The 20,076-nt window shown below is 34.5% G+C and overlaps 1 protein-coding gene across 2 annotated transcripts in view; it reads right to left on the bottom strand.

Annotated features, from left to right (window-relative positions):
• The window catches only part of EDIL3 (EGF like repeats and discoidin domains 3), a 388,297-nt gene that overhangs the window by 87,616 nt on the left and 280,605 nt on the right, over window positions 1-20,076 (bottom strand). For both annotated transcript variants that reach the window (XM_072736863.1, XM_072736862.1), the window contains 3 exons: window positions 10,636-10,791; window positions 9,119-9,263; window positions 4,843-5,027 (listed from right to left, as the gene is read on the bottom strand). In XM_072736863.1, coding sequence (XP_072592964.1) covers window positions 4,843-5,027; window positions 9,119-9,263; window positions 10,636-10,791 — 486 coding nt within the window. The remainder of the gene's footprint in view (window positions 1-4,842; window positions 5,028-9,118; window positions 9,264-10,635; window positions 10,792-20,076) is intronic.

The raw sequence follows: 20,076 nt of genomic DNA, 5'->3' as shown, positions 1-20,076 counted from the left end.
ATAATTTATCAACACTGCTACCAGTTTGCAACTGAGCTAGTAGTATATTACTTTACATTTCATCATTTTATTGGAAAATGCCTTGGTAGAAGCAAGAATATGCATGCATAACTTCATTCTTAGTTATGACTGGTAGCATTCGATTATGCTCTCTTGAGATTATACGAATCACCAGAAAGAAAAAAGGGAGCTACCCATTGCTGGGAACCTACTATGTACTTCCTCAGTTCTGTCATTTGCCCAATTTTTAAAAATTAATCAATTATCATTTAATTTATTCATGAGAGACACATACAGAGAGGCAGAGGCATAGGCAGAGAGAGAAGCAGGCTGTGGGACTCAATCCCAGGACCCCAGGATCATGCCCTGTGCCAAAGGCAGATGCTTAACCACTGAGCCACCCAGGCGTCCTTGTCATTTGTCTGACTTAATCCACCTCAGAATACGACACAACTTCTGGGTCCTTTGTTTAGAAACTAACCATAGAAGATAACTGTCTGATCCTAGAGCATCTCAGTGAGTTAAATGTCTCTCTTTTTATAACAGGGATTTTAATCTAATACAAACATGCATTAGGAATGTCCAACTATGAGTCAGGAATGATTGGCTTATGAGGTTTCAATTAAGGTGTAGGAAAGATTTTTTGAAAGGCAAGAAACTGCAACTTAACCTTCAGAGGGTTTTAGAAAACACATTGGTAGGGCTTCTTGCTCAAAGTTTCAGAGAACATCACACATCAAATTGACGAGACATTTTTTCAGAGGTCTGAGAAATGTCTCATTTAGGACTGCCTGTGGACTTAACGCATTTTTTTTTTTGCCACATTTCTATAGGAATGGCATACTGATTTCATGATTAGCAGCAGTTCAAGGACATTAATCAGTTAGGTAAGATCACTTCTAAAACATAACACAAGAACATTTGCTTGAGAAGCTGCTGAGATTTTGACCTTATAGAAAAGACTGGAAGAAATCTAAGAGTAATAATAATAATAAAATATTAAAGTGATATTTTAATACCTAAGAATTCCTTATAATACGTAACGATTGGGCAAAAGGGTACTTGGGGGGGGTTCATTTATAGTCATTGTATTTCCAGATATTATCCACATAGGTTTTAAACCTATTAAACTGAGATAAGATTCTCATCATTAGAGGGTTATATGTATAGTTAATGTATAAAAGAAATTTCTTAAAAATCCAGAAAATAAAGACTCCTAACTCTGGGAAACAAACTAGGGGTGGTGGAAGGGGAGGAGGGCGGGGGGTGGGGGTGAATGGGTGACGGGCACTGAGGGGGGCACTTGACGGGATGAGCACTGGGTGTTATTCTGTATGTTGGTAAATTGAACACCAATAAAAAATAAATTTATTAAAAAAAACAAAATTTGAATAATTCTAAAAAAATCCATTAGCAGAAGTTTGATAATGAAGGAAGGAGATTTAAATGACAGGCATGGTTTTTCTTAGGAAGGGCTATCTCTCAGAACTGATGCATCTTGGTTGGTTAAAGACACAGCTAAAACTTACAAATTCAGAAGTCTCAAACAAGGATAAACACTGACTCTATATCAGTAATTCAAAAACAAAATCACTGTATTCACTATCTGTAAAAGTGTTAATCTTATTTTCAACAAAGACACTAACAGGCATAACAAGGTACAGTTGAATAGATTATATTCTCTTGAGGAGAAAACACTAAAAATAGTCACAATTCTGGAGCATTTTCTTGCATGTCAAAAAAGAAAAAAATAAATATAAGAAAAGATGTCAATTTACCTTTGCCTTTGAGATCCTGACTATGCCTTGATACAACAAAAAATAAACATATACTGGAAGAACTGGTCCTTGAGTTGACAGAAAAGCTGTCGCCAACACAATGAATCAACTTCAGCATGCAAGTGACTTTAAGATGACAGTTGAAAAGCCATCTTAAAAAAAGTGATGGATGGAGGTTTGGATCGAAGATTACACCTGATTCATGTAAAATATGTTTGTTTTATTTTATCTTTCTAAGGAAAGTCTACCTACCCTGTCTTGAGCTACTTATGGGGTATAAAATCTTTTGTCTTATTTCACATGGCATTATGACTCACAAATAATATTAGCAAAGTCCAGTTAATCTGAGATATAACTAAATATTTCCAATTAAAAACATATACAGCAACAAAGAACCAGCTAACTTTGCCATTCAAGTTTAACAAATGGAAAAAGGTTTTTCCATGGTTTCTTCAAATTGAGAACTTGAGAATTTCCTATGAATTACGAAAATTTAGTTCCCGCATTACAAAGACTAGATTTTTAACGTGAGACTTTATTTTATTCTATTTTTAAAAGATTTATTTATTTAGAGAGAGTAATGTGTGATCACAGACACAGCAATGTGTGTGATCCTGAGCATGTATGTGGTGGGGCGGGGCATGGGCAGAGGGAGAAAATCTCAAGCATACTCCCTGCTTAGCCGGAAGCCTGACACAGGCTAGATTCCACAACCCAGGAGATCACCTGCACTGAGACCAAGAGTCAGAGACTTAAACGACTGAGTCATCCAGGTATCCCTAACATAGATTTTATATTTATATTTCAAATATTATTTTAAAATTTGCGGATATTACCAATTGGAGACCAAACTTATATGTCATCCGGGCCCAAATCAATAACTTGAATTATATTTTTTTTCTTTTTTAAAGATTTTATTTATTTATTTATTCATGAGAGACAGAGAGAGAGAGAGAGAGAGAGAGAGAGAGAGGCAGAGACACAGGCAGAGGGAGAAGCAGGCTCCATGCAGGGAGCCTGATGCGGGACTTGATCCCGGGTCTCCAGGATCACGCCCTGTGCCGAAGGCGGCGCCAAACCGCTGAGCCACCCAGGGATCCCTGAATTATACTTTGAACTATCCATTTATCCACTTATTCATTCATTCAACAAATACTTATTGAATGCCTACCATGTGTCAGGTGTTTTAAAAGGCGTTCAATTAGGTACTGGATGACAAGTTAAGAAAGTCACAAAAGACAAATGTGGTTTCATCTCTCCTGGAGCAAACAATTGAATGTTGAGAACACAATTTCCAATACAGTGTGATAATGGACAGTGAGAGAATCACTGAGGACACAGTAGCACTCAGCTCTCCCCTGAGTACTACTGTGGTAGGAGGCAGCTGGTAGTAGTAGCAAAGCCTTCCCAGAGGAAAGTACATACAAACTGCAGCTGAAGGACGTCAGCCACACACGGCCGGGGAGAGAGGTACTCTTTCTATTCTTTTCCTTTAGGAAGAGGACATTTATAAAGGAATCGAAGGAGAGAACATTTGGTTTGAGAAACTGAAGCGTATTTAGAAGAGTGTGGTAAGAAATGAAATGCGGCCAACTCCTGCAAAAACTTCCAGGCTATATTAAGAAATCTTCACTTTATTCTGAGGCTGATTAGGGAGTAATTGAAAGGTTTTAGAAAGGGAGTAAGAGAATCATATTTGCATTATGAAAATGGATTTTTAGAGAGTGAGACCAGAAACAGGAAAGTTGGTTAGGAGGTTTCTGCAAAACCCAGGTGAGGGGGTAGCCTAGATCAGGGAGGTGCAGTGGGTATGGCGAAAAGGGAAATACACTGTGTGTGTGTGTGTGTGTGTGTGTGTGTGTGTTCACATAGACCTTTCCTTGAAAAAGCTCCTAAAAAACATTAAAAGGAGAAACACACATAATTATCCTTAATGCAATAGCTAACTAAAGAGCTAAAAAAGAAAGAAAGAAAGAAAGAAAGAAAGAAAGAAAGAAAGAAAGAAAGAAAAGAAAGAAAGAAGAAAGAAAGAAAGAAAGAAAGAAAGAAAGAAAGAAAGAAAGAAAGAAAAGAAAGAAAGAAAGAAAGAAAGAAAGAAAGAAAGAAAGAAAGAAAGAAACGAAGACCTCAATAAACCTCCAGATCAGTAGAGATCCAGATAGACTGTTAGGGGAAAGTAAAGAGGAAAGCCACTATTTTCACTGAGAAGATTTTATTGGATATTTCAGGTGACTTAGAACAGGCTCAGGTGGTAAATCTGGTTCCATATGGGGTAATGTTTGCTGCTATTATAATAGTTTTTGTGATTTTCAGAAATGTAGTGAATTACCACAGTTTTGAAACTCAGGGATTCAGCCTAAAAATCAATAATAGAATTCATATCTTTCAAATAAAATGACCTCATTACGGAATTAAGCTGTCTTACTTTTCCTTGCCACAGAAGACATTAACAAATTTGTACATCCTTAAAAGTACTCCACAATAAATGCATTTCAAGAAGATTGTTTTTAAAAAGCACTGACTATAACCGCACTTCATTTGCAAATGATAAATAGACTCTGCAGTGTCTATGCTTTCCTTCTATAAGCAAGCTCTCTTATGAGAATGTAATCAAATTGCTCCATTGCTTAGCAACCACAGGTAAAGAGCTAATAAGTCAGGAGTCATGATTCTATGGGAACAATCTGCAGGTCAATAGCATGATTTCGGGGAGGTATGGAATCCTGCTGTGGCACTTTCAAACCAATACTGACACAGAGCATTAGAACAGATGAGAGTTAAAATGCAAATACTCTCATAATCGATTGAATTGACCTATATATATTGCAATCTGGTACAATTGGCGGCATCAATCTGCCAGAAGCATCTATAAATCAACGTCACAGTAAAACTAGCACATGGATATGGCTTCCTAGGGAATTTTTGTTTTATCAGTTTTAGGTAAGCCACAGGAAGATGTATTTAAATTAGAATGAAGGCAAGGGCTCTGATGTTCATCTAACCAAGAGGAAATCTCCTAAGGAAGAGGAACAGGCACAGGGGAAACAGTTTTTGAAAATATTACCTGTAACCATTGTGACTGGTCATTGTGGCCAGAGGTCCAGGCATTCACTTTGCCCTGTTTGTCCAGCCGAGCCTTCCTTGGTTCCCAAGTGAACATGTCCATGTTGAGAGTCCTGAAGATGCTTGAGGCAGTGATCTGATAGTCTTGTATGTGTCCTGATTTCATCCCCAGAGGCTCTGAACAGCCTGAAAGAAAATGAGAAGGGCTCCATGAGAAAATAATTTATTACCCTGGAAGTTTTCTATGTTCATTTTGGATGGGCAAAAGAAGTTTAAGCATAATGCTATTCATTTCCCCAAAGAAAAAGCATCTAAATTCAGAAAAGGCTATAATCAGAAATAAATCTGGAATAAAATCGAAAAACAAGATAGCCAATTCAGGCTATTTTGTCTGAATATATTTTGGAAAAATTGAAAACAAGGCAGACAATTCAAACTACTTTTCTGTGATAGATGATTTTGCAAAATGAAAACAAGGCTGAAAGGCTCTCTCCTGTCTCATTACTGATAGCCTCATGACTATTCCCTGGTTTTCAACAGTTTCATTGTGTCTTTAAAAAAGAACATTTTCTCACAAAGTATATTTGGTTTTCTCTTATTTGTTTCCATAATACTGCAAATGAAAATTCCCTCAGTACAAAGTCATTTTCACAAGCTGCTCCAGTATATTTCAAATTGGACAGTATTTTGTTTTCTGAGAAATGTCTGTTCATCTTTATCACTGATTCTTATAGACCAACAATGTTCTCCTGGATATTGAGGAAGCTTATATCTACTTGATGTGTACCATGTGCCAGACACTGTGCAAGTATAGAATTTAAAGTAATAGATAATACAATAGAAGAGAATAAGGTGATTCTAACAAAAATCATTACTGCACAAGCTTTCTTATAAAAACTTACATTTAGATCGTACTCAATAACCTCTAGTATTGGGTACTTTTGAAAGACTTTTCAATTTTGGTACATATTTTGTCATATTTGACCTGATATGAAATTTTGCTTTGTCTGTCAATGGGAAATTGTGTGGATATATTGTGTGGATGTGTCCACAAGTGCCGGTGCATGCATGCATGCCTATGAGCGCGTGCGCACACACACACACACACACACACACACAATTTCTCAAATTTCTCAAGGAAACTTACAACAATTTCCCAATCTTGAGTTGCAACTGTGACAAAATTCCATTCATAAGGCTCATACCATTATTCTATCATTATGTTAGTCAATGGTTGAGTCTTCCATATGTACAGTTGCTACATTTTGATCAAGGAACACACAAAATGAGTTTGATCATCAAGAAAACCAATATGAAAAAAGGGGACTCTCCAATCAAGGCTGTCTCCTTGTACTCTACTGGTTTCCCACTTACTCTCTGTGTGGCCTTTTACCCATGATTTAACTACTTCATGCCTCAGTTTTCTCATCTGTAAAATGGTGGCAATTGAAACTAACTCAAAAAATGTTCTAAAAATTAATTAAATAAAGTATTTAGAAACAGTCTGGCATATAGCTAGCATTCAGTAAATGTTAGCTATGCTTATTATTTCCATAAACCTCATTCTGACAGATAACAATGCTAAGTCCCCAGATCAGCATATCAGTGAGCACTAAACAATGTAGTAGGTTTGGCTGCATTTTCTGAAGCTAGGCTGTTTTAAGCCAAGGCTCTAAGAGAGGAGGCTCAGAACTCTTCATTGATAAATAATTCTTAACTACTATTAATCGCTTTCTGTTCTAGTCAATCTAAGTCACTGCCTTCTTGAGGCTTCTCCATGCTTGCCTCCACCTCCACCTTCTGGAGGAGAAAAATTGCATGACAAATCTCAAAGATTCTAGGAAGTTCCAAAGTCTTAATGACATACCATTTATCTGCTGGCAGTTCTAAGGTAACATGATATTGCCTGCATTATAGATTTCTGACTTTTCTATTATGACCATCAACCCACTCACACCCACCTTGCCCTGATATTGGAGTCTCTGTAGAACTGGCTGGCTTGCAGAAAGACACAAGGGGAAAGGGAAATTGTTTTTCTCCTTTTGTAATATAATATTTGAAATCTTGGTTAGAAAGGAATGTTGATCATTTCTGCTTAGTCATAGAATTCATTTCATACCCACTATGTTGTCTAGTATCTAGCCCAGAGCAAGTGCTGAATAATTTGTTCAAAGAATGGATGAATTAATAACTATACCTCCTCTAATTACAGTCATGATTCATTTCATTCTAGCCATCTTAAATCACACCTCTTTTAGAGAATTTAGGGAATTTTCTTTTTTAAGTGTCTGGGAAAAGATTAACTGTTGATCTTCTAGAAAGGCTGAGAGATCTTATAACAGCTTATTGAATACAGTAAGGCAGCTTGTGCTTTACAGTGTTGCAGTGGATGGTGGGAAATAATTTGGCACATTATATTACTGTTTATTTCCAAGTGTTATAGCTAGCCTCTCTGCCAATTTGCCTCACATCACAAATGTTCCTTCTCATCCACATGATTTCATATGTGTAGATTAATTAACACTTTTACCAGAATGGACAGCACCTAAACAAAATGAAGTATTAACAAAAAAAGATTATTTCTATAGCCCTAGTTTTTAAAAGCATCCAGTGAGAGATTTTATCCTCTGCATGCAAGTTTGAAATCAATTTGTGGAATTGGGAGATGGGGTATGGCTTCTTTTTAAGAACATAAAATCTGTAAAGTGTCAGGTGTAACTTCCTGTAAAACCTGAAAGTAAAATATATTCATACCTTGGGAATGTAACTGTGCCATGTAAGATAGACTGACCCTCATGAATCAAGAGACTGGAAAATTGGGGAAGGTGATGTTAAACAACTAAAAACCATGGGGCTTGGCTTCTTCTTGATTGCTTTATGATGAATGACTTAGGGATGACACTGGCCTGTGATGATAGAGTGACAAGTAATATAAACACTGCACAGCAATGATTTTGTTGAGATTTCTGGCCATGAACAAGCTGGTCCGAATTACCAAAATAAAGGAAACATCATTGTTAGGATATTAATGGTACTAAAACCATATGTTGGTTACTTTGTAAAAGACACCCATATATAGAATGAAAATGTAATCCTTAAAATAGATTCACTCATCTGGCCAAATGTCTCTAATTCCCTTAAATGTAATGAGCTCACATAAAGTTTGGCTGTTTTTAATAGTAACTTTTATTTGCTTAAAAATCATTCTCTTTCTCGGCATCACAAATAAACCTAAAAAGGGAAACAGAAATAAAGCATGCATTTTAATGCCTGTGCAACCTCTTGAAACGAATAAAAAGATCTCAGTTGTCCATTTGGAGAGATGTGTCCTCCTACTCTTAACCAAATGGCATTACCGTCAGCCTGAGAAAGTCTTTCATGCTGAAAAGGGGGGCACACATGAATTTTTGGCTTTCTCCAAAACAGCTGTTTGAACAAATAATCTCAGGCCATAGTGGTAAAGATAGTGTTTAAATGTTGATGCTAGAAATACAAGTACAGGCACCAAAAAAATAGCACAGTCAAATGCCTAGACAAGGTTTTTTGTTTAGTTCAGAATCTAGCTATATTGAAATGGGACCACTGTGAGATCCACACATTAAGTCTTCATCTTTATATCTAGTACGATGCTCCTGGAAGACAAGAATTATTTAACTCTGAATCCTTTGATAGATTTATCTTTGAGCTGGATAATCACTGTTTGTACAATAAGCAGGTTGCTAGATAAGAATGATCTCAGAATGAATTTATAGTAGCTATCATGGTTTTGAAGTATTACTTCCCGGGGAGGAATGATAAATTTACATGTTTCATAAAACCTAAACAAAACAAAACCAAGTTCTTTTGGTGGATAGACAAAGATAAAGCTTACTTTCCTAAGCCATAGAACCCAAACATAACTGCAATTTATGAGGTCAGACAGATTCCAGTTTTTACTGAACTTTTGTCACAAAATATAAATCATAGTTACCCCTAACAACAAGACACATTTAAACTTGACAAAAGTTTCCAGTGAGTATTTGTTGTACTTTCTTTGAAATACACTGCTCCCTCTACATTAATTCTATTCTGTAGCATGTTCTAAAACTTGTTTATTCTACACACACACACACACACACACACACACACACACACTCTCAGTGAATCATACCCTAGACCTTTTGTAGCAGAAATTAAAGTCTATGAGCATTGGGAGATAGCAGATTAGTAGTAGACTACATACAAATGTATTTTTTTTTCTTTAAAGAGTATACAGAAATATATAATATGAGACTCACCTGATAGCTCACAACCAAGAAGCTCCATTCTCAAAGTGCAGTGTCTCCGACAAACTTGAGGATAGAGTCTTACATACTGAGCTTTTATCGGGGGTGTGAAAGAGTTAGCATAGGGTGTGTTGTTATCAACATTTCCACGAAAAACCTGGGTAAAGAGATAGTAGAGAGTTTAAAATTATTACTTCTAATGGCTTCTTAACCTAGTTTCCTATATTGATCTTATATCCTACCCAACGTAATGCTTCAAAAATTGGATTAAGTAATTTGGGGATCAGGAGCATTTAGGAAGCACCTCGCCCTCAGTAGTGAATATGAAACCTATAGATAAAAATCCTAATGGAAGCTATAAATCACTGTCGTCTGTGGCATAATCTATAGGCTACTATGATGGTCCTGTTGATTTTAAGATCAGTTCTTCAGAGCCAGGGGGGTGCTTCTTTATTTTTTTGAGACATGAGTACCTTAAGCCTCTCAACTTAATCTGGGTCTAGCTGTTCAGGCTGCTACTTAGTATTTATAGGTGGGTTTTGTTTGTTTGTTTTTCTGTAGGAAACAGTCTTCACTAATACTTTCTAATCACTCAGTCTCTCTAACACTATGATCAGATTTAGGATGCTTCAGGGTCTGATTCCTCAAGATTACTTTCTTATCAGTCAGTCCCAGATCACTGGGTGAGAGAATCAAAGTATATATATATATATATACTATCTATACTATCTATCTGTCTATCGTGAAAAAACAGTGCTTTCCTCTAAAAATTAAATGCTAAAATTGCTATTTATAATTCTTTAAAATTTCATTCTTGTTTTACTTTTCATAACCTGGTAACCAGAAAGCTTTATTTGATTTCACTTAAGAAAGCATTAAAAAAAATCTTTCATAAAATTTATTAGAGTCTGGTTATAACCACTTGGTTTAAATGGGATGGGCTGCAGTCTTGATATTTTTAAAATTAAAGCTTTAGAGGAAAATTTGATAAAAAATTGGGACTTTTATATGAAAAGGCAAAGTAGACACTGAATATTATATTCATTTTCTCTAAAATATTGTATTCTGCTAAATACCAAAATTGTTTTTTAATATGAAGTATAAAAACATACATCTTTTCTATCACTTGGTAGTTTTGTTAAAATTTTTTTTCTTCAAAAATAGTAATTTTGATCTGTACGTATATGATTAAGGAGAGTGCTAATATGTCAAAGCAATAAAATGAAATTGAAAGCTAACTATTTTTAAGATAAAAATTAATTGTCATACACAGAGCTATGCTAACATTGTGATAAAGTGTTTATACAGCCAACAATTAAAATCTGAGAAAATCTTAAATGGTAGCCACTGTACATTTATAACTTGGAAAAACTCCTTACACCCTACACCATACTAGTTCAATTTTTAAAAAATCACAGATTTTTTTGCAACAACATAAAGCTTCTGTTGAAGACTCTGTAAATATTTGGCAATCAATGATTATTAATGCGATTTTATTTTTTAAGTTAAATATGTTAAGTCAGTCTTACCATATCTTCATTGGTGCCTTTTACTTTGTACATCACCCAAGTTTTTCCATCATTACTATAGGCGATTTTGTAGGATTTTATATACTCTGGACTTCCAATTCTCTTAGCTCCTTGAGTAATCACACCAGTAACTCTCATTTTTCTTTGTAAATTTATCTGAGGAAACAAGGCATAAGCAATGGTAATCTTACTGCTTTCAAGATAACAACATTGACTTTGAGAATAGAACATTTTTATTTATTAGTATAGATTTAAAATAATACAAAAATATATCAATTTTCCTGTATTTTTTTCAGATGATTATTAAGTGTATGTCAAGTTCAGCTTCAAAATCTTTCTCTAATGGAATATATTTTTAAAGTAAGCAATATTTATGAGCAAAGTTTGAAAAAGGCAATGTGCTGCCAAAATATTAGTATGAAGAACATTTGGTTAGTTACAATATGGAGATATGACTTAGTAAACTAAAAAAATGGCAATATTATCTTGTCAAAATTGCCTCACTGACTCTGAAAGAGTAATATCAACATTATTTTAATGTGTCTCAAGTTCTTTTGGCTTCAACAAATTTCCATTTAAACGAAAACATGAAAATCACTCTGAGATCACTGAATACTAGAATAAAAAAAAAAGTAAAGGTAATAGTAATGACAAAAACAAACAAAAACCCAAACAGAAGTATCTTCAGTTTCTAGACCTTTATACTGTAGTCTCCACTAGGGGTTATGGACGTTTTTCAACACATAGTCGCTTTTCTCTTCATTTCACCATATGGAGACGTTCTAACTGGTATTTTCTCTCCATATATTCTCGCTTTCTAATAGTTCCCTGTAAGAGTAGCAGTTATCTAATAAAATTCTTAATATTCTTTTCATAGTTAAATAGGGAGCTCCTTTGATATTCTATATATAAATAGATACTGCAAGGTAAGAAAAATACTTTCTTCATATATGGCAAACATTAAAATTGTTATATTTGCAGGGTGCCTAGGTGGCTCAGTCACTTGAGCATCGGACTCTTGATCTTGGCTTGGGATCATGATCTTATGGGTTGTGGGATAGAGCCCCCATGGGGCTTTGTGCTCAGGAGATCTGCTTCTCTCCCTCTCTCTGACCCTCTTCCCACTTGCGTTCACTCTTTCTTTCAAATAAATAAGTAAATCTTTAAAAAATAATTCTATTCCCTCTAGAATGCCCTTAATGATGTTTATAAAATCTTAAACTAAGTACAAAGGTACTGTCTCAAATGTTCTTGACAAATTGCTATAGAGCTCCCTTCTCACCAATTACAAATCAGAATAATTTAAATGTCTTATATGATAACATTAAGTTAATAATTCAGATATCATTTCCCAAAGAAAATGAGAAAATTTTCAGATTCATGCAAGTGACGAGGATTTTTCACTTTGTGATGAGACTAAGAGTTAACATTTGTAGAGCATGTGCATGAGGAAAACAGCTCCTCTATAAATCACTATAAATATAGCATATATAAACTGTATGCTAAATATATATTCATGTTACATATTCAAAAAGTTAAAAATCAGAACTAAGAAAGCAATCCTTAAAACCTTCCCACCCCCATACAATCACTGTGACTTATTAAAGGCCTACAATTTTTATTTCCCTGGATTTATAGATTTTGAGTTTTAAGTGTGTTAGGGGCAATCCTGAATCCTTCACGTAGCAGATGTTCTTTTAGGCTTTTGAATATTTGCCAACATGGCAAGGTCTACCTTCCTCTTCATTCTGAGTTTCCCAGTCTCATATCATGAAAATCCTTCTCAGTCAGTATTCACAAGACAATTCTCTTGTGAGAAGGCAGTCTTGACTCATGTATAAAGAAAAGCTGGAATTTTGAAGAGTTAAAGTACTAGGGTGGGATAGTCCCCAGCTTCTAACTGGTGAGAAGAACTTCTTCATTCTTGTAATATGGAACTTACAAGAAACATTTTTATTAAATTCTAGGTCTTTGACCCCCTTTCTTTTGCAACAATGCTGAGTAAGCTGACTCAGCTGCTCAGTTTTACTTTTCTCATTTCAATATTCTGACATCAACAGTATTGACATGAATAGATTTTTTGTCCCACTCTCTTGTTTGGAGGCTCAAATAAGAATATTCTCTATGAAGGTAAATTTTACCTATTACTCTTAACATTTATCTCACCTAGTTCTCTGAAGATTGATTTGGGAATTTTAACTATGAGTTTAGAATAGGTAACCTCCAAAAGATACTTTATTTCAATATGTTAGGTTATTTTTCCTATGTACTAATTTGCACATTGCTATGGAAGAGCAACATTGTTCCAAATCTTACATATGATCTTCTTCTTTTTTAAATCTGAGATTCTTCATAGTCTTAAACATTTTAATACATACAACACAAATACTGGGCACTTTGATTCATGTTTTCCTCTCATTTTGGAAGCCAAATTCCACCCTTGATATTGCTGAACATTCCTTTTCAATTATCTTTTATCTTGTTTCAATTATCTTGTTTATACCTCTTATAGACAGCCAAATTATCTCTGCTAGAGTTTTGGCTGATGAGCTGTAGACTCATTTTCTAAAGCTTAAATTGTGGAAGTATAACAATCAGAAAATAAAAATTTGAGTACATGTTTCTTTCTAAATCATTTGAAATGATATTTTAAAAGATCCCTATTTACTCTAATATTTATAAGCTCTGAGTGTATATCTCAGGGAGCTGGAATTCCAGATAATAAAGCAGCACTCAACTTGGGTTGTATCTAATTTTAGTCAGTATTTGTAATTAAATATCAAGGCTGTTTTCATTAAATATAAATTTTATAGAACACAGGTTCTGGAATTACTAACACTTACTAGGTTTTAGACTTTTGAGTTCTCCTATACCCAGTACTCCTAAACTCGGGTAATAAGATATTCTGTGTAAGATAGCTAAGATTTCACTATCATGGTAACACTCCAATTTAATATCAGGGATCTATATTGCTGTGGGAAATCAACTGAGTCTTGGAAGAAGGCAATGCATGATTTTAGAAACATCTCCACCACCTAACTTGCTGCAAGTAATCCTCTTTCATACCATTCCAACCTTATGTTACAATCTCTGTAAAATGACATTGGATAAAAGATGAACTGCCTTTAATCTGTTCATTCTGCCTGTATGAACCACTCCAAACACTATGTTAAAGGTCTACCAGGGATTACATCAGAAATTCCAAAATTACTCCCTGAACTTGTTAGCTAATCAAATACACAATGAATTGTTTTCATTTATTTACCTGGTTTCAGAGAAATTATTATTCTACTGGGAAGTAGGTAGATTGCATGCCCTTAGAAAAAAAAAGAAGTGAAAAATAAAAAAAAGAAGTGCATTCTAAGGTATTTTGAATGAATGGTGCCCGTGGTATGAATATAAATATTAAGAATTATAATCTGGATCCAGAATGCCTAGAACCCATTGAAAGGCCAGGGAGAAGGCAAAAAAGAATTGACAGCTTCAGCCCTGGCTTTTGTCATTTCCCACCAGTATAATCTTGGACAACTTGTCTAAGTTTTCTGAAATTTAATTTCCTCCCTTGTAAAAGGGATTTTAATAGAATTATTACATGTGAAGATTATATGATGTAATGCATGTAAAAACTTAACACCTGCCACCAATCTCTTGGAACATTTGCTTCTGGGATTGATTTTTAGTTTTTGTTGTTCAAATGAAAAGAAGCATTTTTTCCCATCTTAACTATTTGATGTTAGGGAATTTGGACTTGGAGAGGTATACTGTATTTATTAGAGCTGATAATCCCAACAACCATATGAAAATACCTTTGAAAACAAATTCCAAAGCTATGCACTGTTAAGACATTTAGGGCTACTAGGTTTAAGTGTGTGTGTGTGTGCGTATGGGTGTGTGCGTGCACGCGAGCATGTGTGAATCCAGCCATAGCTCCAATGTGGGGAAAAAAGGAAAATTCATATATTCCTGATAAGACAGCAATAAGCATGGAATACTAGCCCTCTCTCTTGAATCCAGCACGTGAGATATTCCAGGTTTGAAAGTTGAAGAGTAGGCACAAAGATTTATCAAACTCTAACATAAAAATTCATGAGAAATCCTTGGTGTGATAGGAGTTTTTGAGACCCCAGTGCATGTCTGTATGTTTGGGATGTGGGGAGAACTCCAAGGGCGAGTGATGGGAAACAGGCTTGGGAAGAGCTTTCTAAATTTGCCCTTTCTCATTCTATTTTGCAGTCTGGCTCCTTCCTGATTTACCCAGTTCCAGTCTACTGCCAGGGGGAGGCAGTGGTGAAATGTGGGCCAGGCTGGAATGGGGCATCTGCAGTCACTAATAGGTCTGTGTGCTTCCTTCTCTGCACTCCACATCCCTGTCTCTGCACTAAGGAGGTAAAACAGAATGATGGAGATCCTGAGAAAAGCAGTGTCTGGGGCAAATGAAGCAGAGGGAAGAGAAATTCAGGGTAAGTACAGAATATTACTCTGTCATGAGGCCCCTCTTTGCACCAATGCAACCCACCTGGAATAGCTGAAATTAGAGGCATGGTTTCACTTTGTCCTCCAGGTACATCACTAGTCAAGATAGCCATACAAACTCTGAGAATTGCCAAGCATTGTAATCAAAAGGAGAAAACAAAAACAGAACTAGTACTAGAAAAAACTAATCCAATAGAACTGAAAGGTTAAGATTTTTTTTTTAAATTCTCTAAAAAGATAAAGACATTTTTGAAACATAAGACTGAAACAAAACAGAACTAATTGGAAATACTGGGATGAAAAATATAATCAAAGTTTAAAATTAAGCTACATAAGGTTTTCAACGGGGTGATTTCAAGCAAGGAGACAAAAGCTGCAAAATAAACTAGTAGCCCAAGACAGATTATGAAACTCCTTCCAGAAGGCAGTAGAATGGGATACAGAGATTGTCCATACTGGCAGATAATACAACAATTTAATCTGAGAATTCAAGGAAGCAAAAATAATAAAAACGAATTGAAAAGTTCTACAAATTTGCTTAATATGAGATCAATATTTAATCTTTATCAGAAATTAATTGAAAATGTAATATAAATAGTGTGATGCTGCCACATGTAAAAGCAGACAAATCAATAAAACAGAGTAGAAAATCAATAAATAGACCCCACTATGTAAGGGAACTTTATATATGAAATAAGCGATACTCAAATAAGTGGAGAAAAAATAGAATATTCAACAACTGGATTGGGATAATTTGGTAGACATCTTAAATAAATAAATTTAGATCAATATCTGTCCTTTTATCCCAGAGTAAATTCCAGGTAACTTAAACACTTAAATGAAAAACAAACAAACAAATAAACCACCAAAGGACCAGGGTTTCTTGGGTGGCTCAGTGGTTTAGCCTTCAGCTCAGGTGGTGATCCCAGGGTCCTTAGATGAGTCCCACATCAGGCTCACCACAGGAAGCCTGCTTCTCCCTCTGACTATGTCTCTGTCTCTCTCTGTGTGTCTCTCATGAATAAATGAAATATTAAAAAAAACTTTCTAATCATGGCACTAGTTTTAAAAATGTTTTTAAACTAACAATTTCCCTAAGATAAAAGGCAAAGTAAAATGAAATACAAATGACAACTGGGATTAGTGTTTTCAAATCATATCATAGCAAAGAGTTGACTAATCAAAGATATTAGAAGATCTTGCATATTAATAGGTAAAACAAAAACTCAGTAGAAAAAACATGGGCAAGGGATTTTGTTGGTGGACATCAAAAGATATACATTTGGAGCTTCAACATATAAAAAGATAGTCAATCTTACTCATAATAGAAATTAAATTAAATCTACCCCAAGATACTCATAATTTCCAAAATATTACACAATATTAGCTAAAGGGTAAAGAAAGAGGCAAGCTTATACATTCCTAGTGGGAGTATAAATGACAGTCTTTTATGAAGGACTTTTATGAATTTAGTGACATGAAATGAAATGACAAGTTCACATTTTCTTAAACTCAGTGATTTCATTCTAGGAATGTAGCCTACAAGTATAATCATACATAGGCAAATTGATGTAGGTACAAAGTTGTTCCCTGCAGCCCTATGTATCACAGAACACAATTTCAAACAATTTAAAATGTCTATCAATAGGGATCTAAGTCATTTTATTATGGAAAAGACCAGAAAATAGAATACTATTGCATTGTAAAGCAAAAGAACAAGAATGGGGGAAGGTGGGAGGAGAAGAGCAACAGAGTGAGGGAGAGGAAGAGAGAAAAAGAGAGCTCCTAGTATATGATTTAAGAAATTACTGCTTGTCAAGTTTTGGTGTGGTATCAAAGAAGAATATCTACAATTATCTGGAAATTATATGGAAAAAGCAGTAAGATGTTGGCAATAGAACAATGTGTACTGCATACTTCTGTTTATACTACTGTAAACGGCAAATAATACATATACATATTTTCTTGTACAGGGTTATAATGTCTCTGAAAGCAAAAACAAAAAACTGGTTAACAATGGTATCTTCAAAAGGAGGTAAACAGCCGGGGCAGAGAAGAGGGAAGAATAATTTTGACAGTACTGTACATACTCCTTTAAAACTTGGAAGTATGTGATGTCTTATCTATTCAAAATATAACTTCTATTCAAAATATAAATACAATGAAATAAATATAATGAAAGTAAAAATAAAAGATTGATAATAAATGTTATTTATAATAGTGAAAGTAATTATAAAATACCTATGGAAAATATTTTTTAACCAAAAGACATAATGGAAGACTGTATACATTTTAACGGACAAGAAAACATAATAAATTTATTTTCTCACTTTTATTTGTAAATCTGCAGTTTTTATCAAAATCCAGGACAATATTCTGTGTTATGATAAATTTAATCTAAAAATCTATAATTCTATTTTAAATTATACATAGAAAACCAAATTTTCATTATATATACATAGAGGAATCTTGTAAAAGATATGAAAAATGGGCAAAATTAGCCATATATTAAGACATCACAAGATCATTTTAATGAAAAATAATGTGGTGCTAACCTAGAGACAGAAAAATACCTAATTGGAATTAGAAAAGGGGTCCAGGAAGAGGCTGGAATGTATATTCACACTTTCGGAAGCTTTACAAGTCAGGGGAGAAAGGCCAGATTTACTAAATAATGGTGGGAAAATTGATATTCTATACAGAGAAAAACAAGGTTGGATTTTAATGTACTAAGAGACAAATGTGAAAAGTACACTATTCATCTAATAGAAGAAAGTGTAGTAACATATTTTAGTGACCTCAGAGTTGAAGATGCTATTCTCAAGAAGATCAGAAAAACATGAAATGTGAAGGGAAAAATGAAATTGGCTCCCCCCTGCACCATATTAAAGGTTTCTATTCGCCCAAGTATATTACACGTAAAGTTAATAGAAAGGTGACAGCTGGAAAGGAGAGATTTGTAATGTCTAAAACGGACAGGGGCTTTTTTAGTATGATAGTGTGCAAACTTTTAGGTCTCAGGACTCCTTTACTCTTAAAAATTACTGAAGGACCCAAGGAGCAAATGCACTCACACACAGCATTGTGAGAGATATGTGTGTAATATATATGTATATACACATTATATATAGTAATATATGAAGTACATATAATATACTTAATATATTAAAATTAAAACTGACAAATTAAAAACACATTTATTAATTAATTTAAAAATAACAATAATAAACCCAATACATTTTAACAAAAACAACATATTTTTATAAAAAATAACTATGTTGTCCCAAACTAAAAATGTTGAAAGGTTATTTTCATTTTTACAAATCTCTGGAGTATCTAGCTTAAGAGAAGATACTCATATCTTCTTGTATTTGCTTCTGCATTCAATCTATTGCAAAATATTTTTTGGCTGAGGTAAATGAAGAAAGCACAGCTTCATAGAGATATGTAGAAAAGAAAGGACTATTTTAATAATCTTTCCCGTTAACATGTATAGGCTTCCTTGCTAGCACATCCAAATTTGACAGTAGTTTTAAATTTTAGTTGCCATGTGGAATCTGAATTCTATCAATGGACTTTTTATATTTGTTAAGTTAAAATTCATTGGTTTATCTTGCACTTTATTTTTTTATTTTTTTTTATTTTTTTTATCTTGCACTTTAAATAGATTTCCTACCTATGCGTGGTTTTGTACCATTAGGAAATGACCATTTGGAAAATATGGTCTCACTGACCTATGAAGAGTTTCTAAATATCAACACATTTAATTATATAATATCAAAAAGTTACATTCATTAATATCACCACCAATTTTATCAGAAAAGTCTTTAAGTATTAGAAGCTATCAAGCTCACATCAGTACCTACATGTTTTCCAAAATTCTAATTTTCACTTGAAATTTCAAATTTTGTCACTAGCAACAAATGCTGTCAGCTATGTTCCTTAATGTGGCAGGACTACTTTGCTCATTTTCAAGGCAATATCTGCCAAGTATCCCGATATGAATAGTCATGGTTTGTAAAATTTGCTCCTTAAAGTAAACATGATATTTAAAAAGGAGGGGGTAGGAGTGACTGAGGCTCAGTTGGTTAAATGTTCGACTCTTGATTTCAGCTCAGGTCATGATCTCAGGGTCATAGGATTGAACCCTGTGTCAGGCTCTGTGCTGGGTATGGTGTCTGCTTAAGATTCTCTCCCTCTACCCCTCTGGCCCTCACTCTGTCTCTCAAATAAATAAACAAATGTATAAAGAAAATAAAAATAAACTATAAAAAAAGGGAGGGAGTAGTTCAGCTTGCAACTCACACAGTCTCCCAAGTGCTTTTCCTTGAGATAATCATCACACTTCCAAACTCATTAGAAGTGCTTTCTGTATAATTTCCATTGGATTGTGCATAATATTAAATACACAGCAAGGACTGGCATTTAATAAAATTAATGATCATTAATGCTTCATCAAGGACATTCTTAAATGAGCTGAATTTCTTTAAATTTTTACCCCAACATGTGCATGATGGAGATAGATAAAATGACTACTAGGACCGTTTGGTGCTAGTCTACTGATTTGTGCTAAGGAACCAGCAGTTCTAAGCACTGTTGTTTTGTGGCATCCGTGCAAATATTAATACAGTGAGAATGACAAAGAATGTTTTAGAGTTATTATGGAACTAGTGTGGACCTGTGAAGTTCCTGAATAAGTACTTTGGGATCCCCTCCTTTCACAAAGGTTATGTGAGCTGCATATGCAATTGAGAAGTACTGATCTAAAATATACAAAGTGTTTTTACAGAAACACAGACACACACACACACGCGCGCGCGCGCGAGATGAAACTAATAGAACATGGAGTAAAGGATATTAAAAAGCAATTTAGAGAAAGGAAATAGCAAGAGCCAAACTCTCACTATTAATTTAGTAAGTGCAAATTAAGTAAAAGACAGTAATTGCTAGCCAAGAGAGTGGCAAAAC

Source organism: Vulpes vulpes, chromosome 14, assembly GCF_048418805.1.
Source record: "Vulpes vulpes isolate BD-2025 chromosome 14, VulVul3, whole genome shotgun sequence".
Lineage (NCBI taxonomy): Eukaryota > Metazoa > Chordata > Mammalia > Carnivora > Canidae > Vulpes > Vulpes vulpes.
Note: the sequence above shows the minus strand (reverse complement) of the source record. Positions and strands in the feature narration are given on the sequence as shown.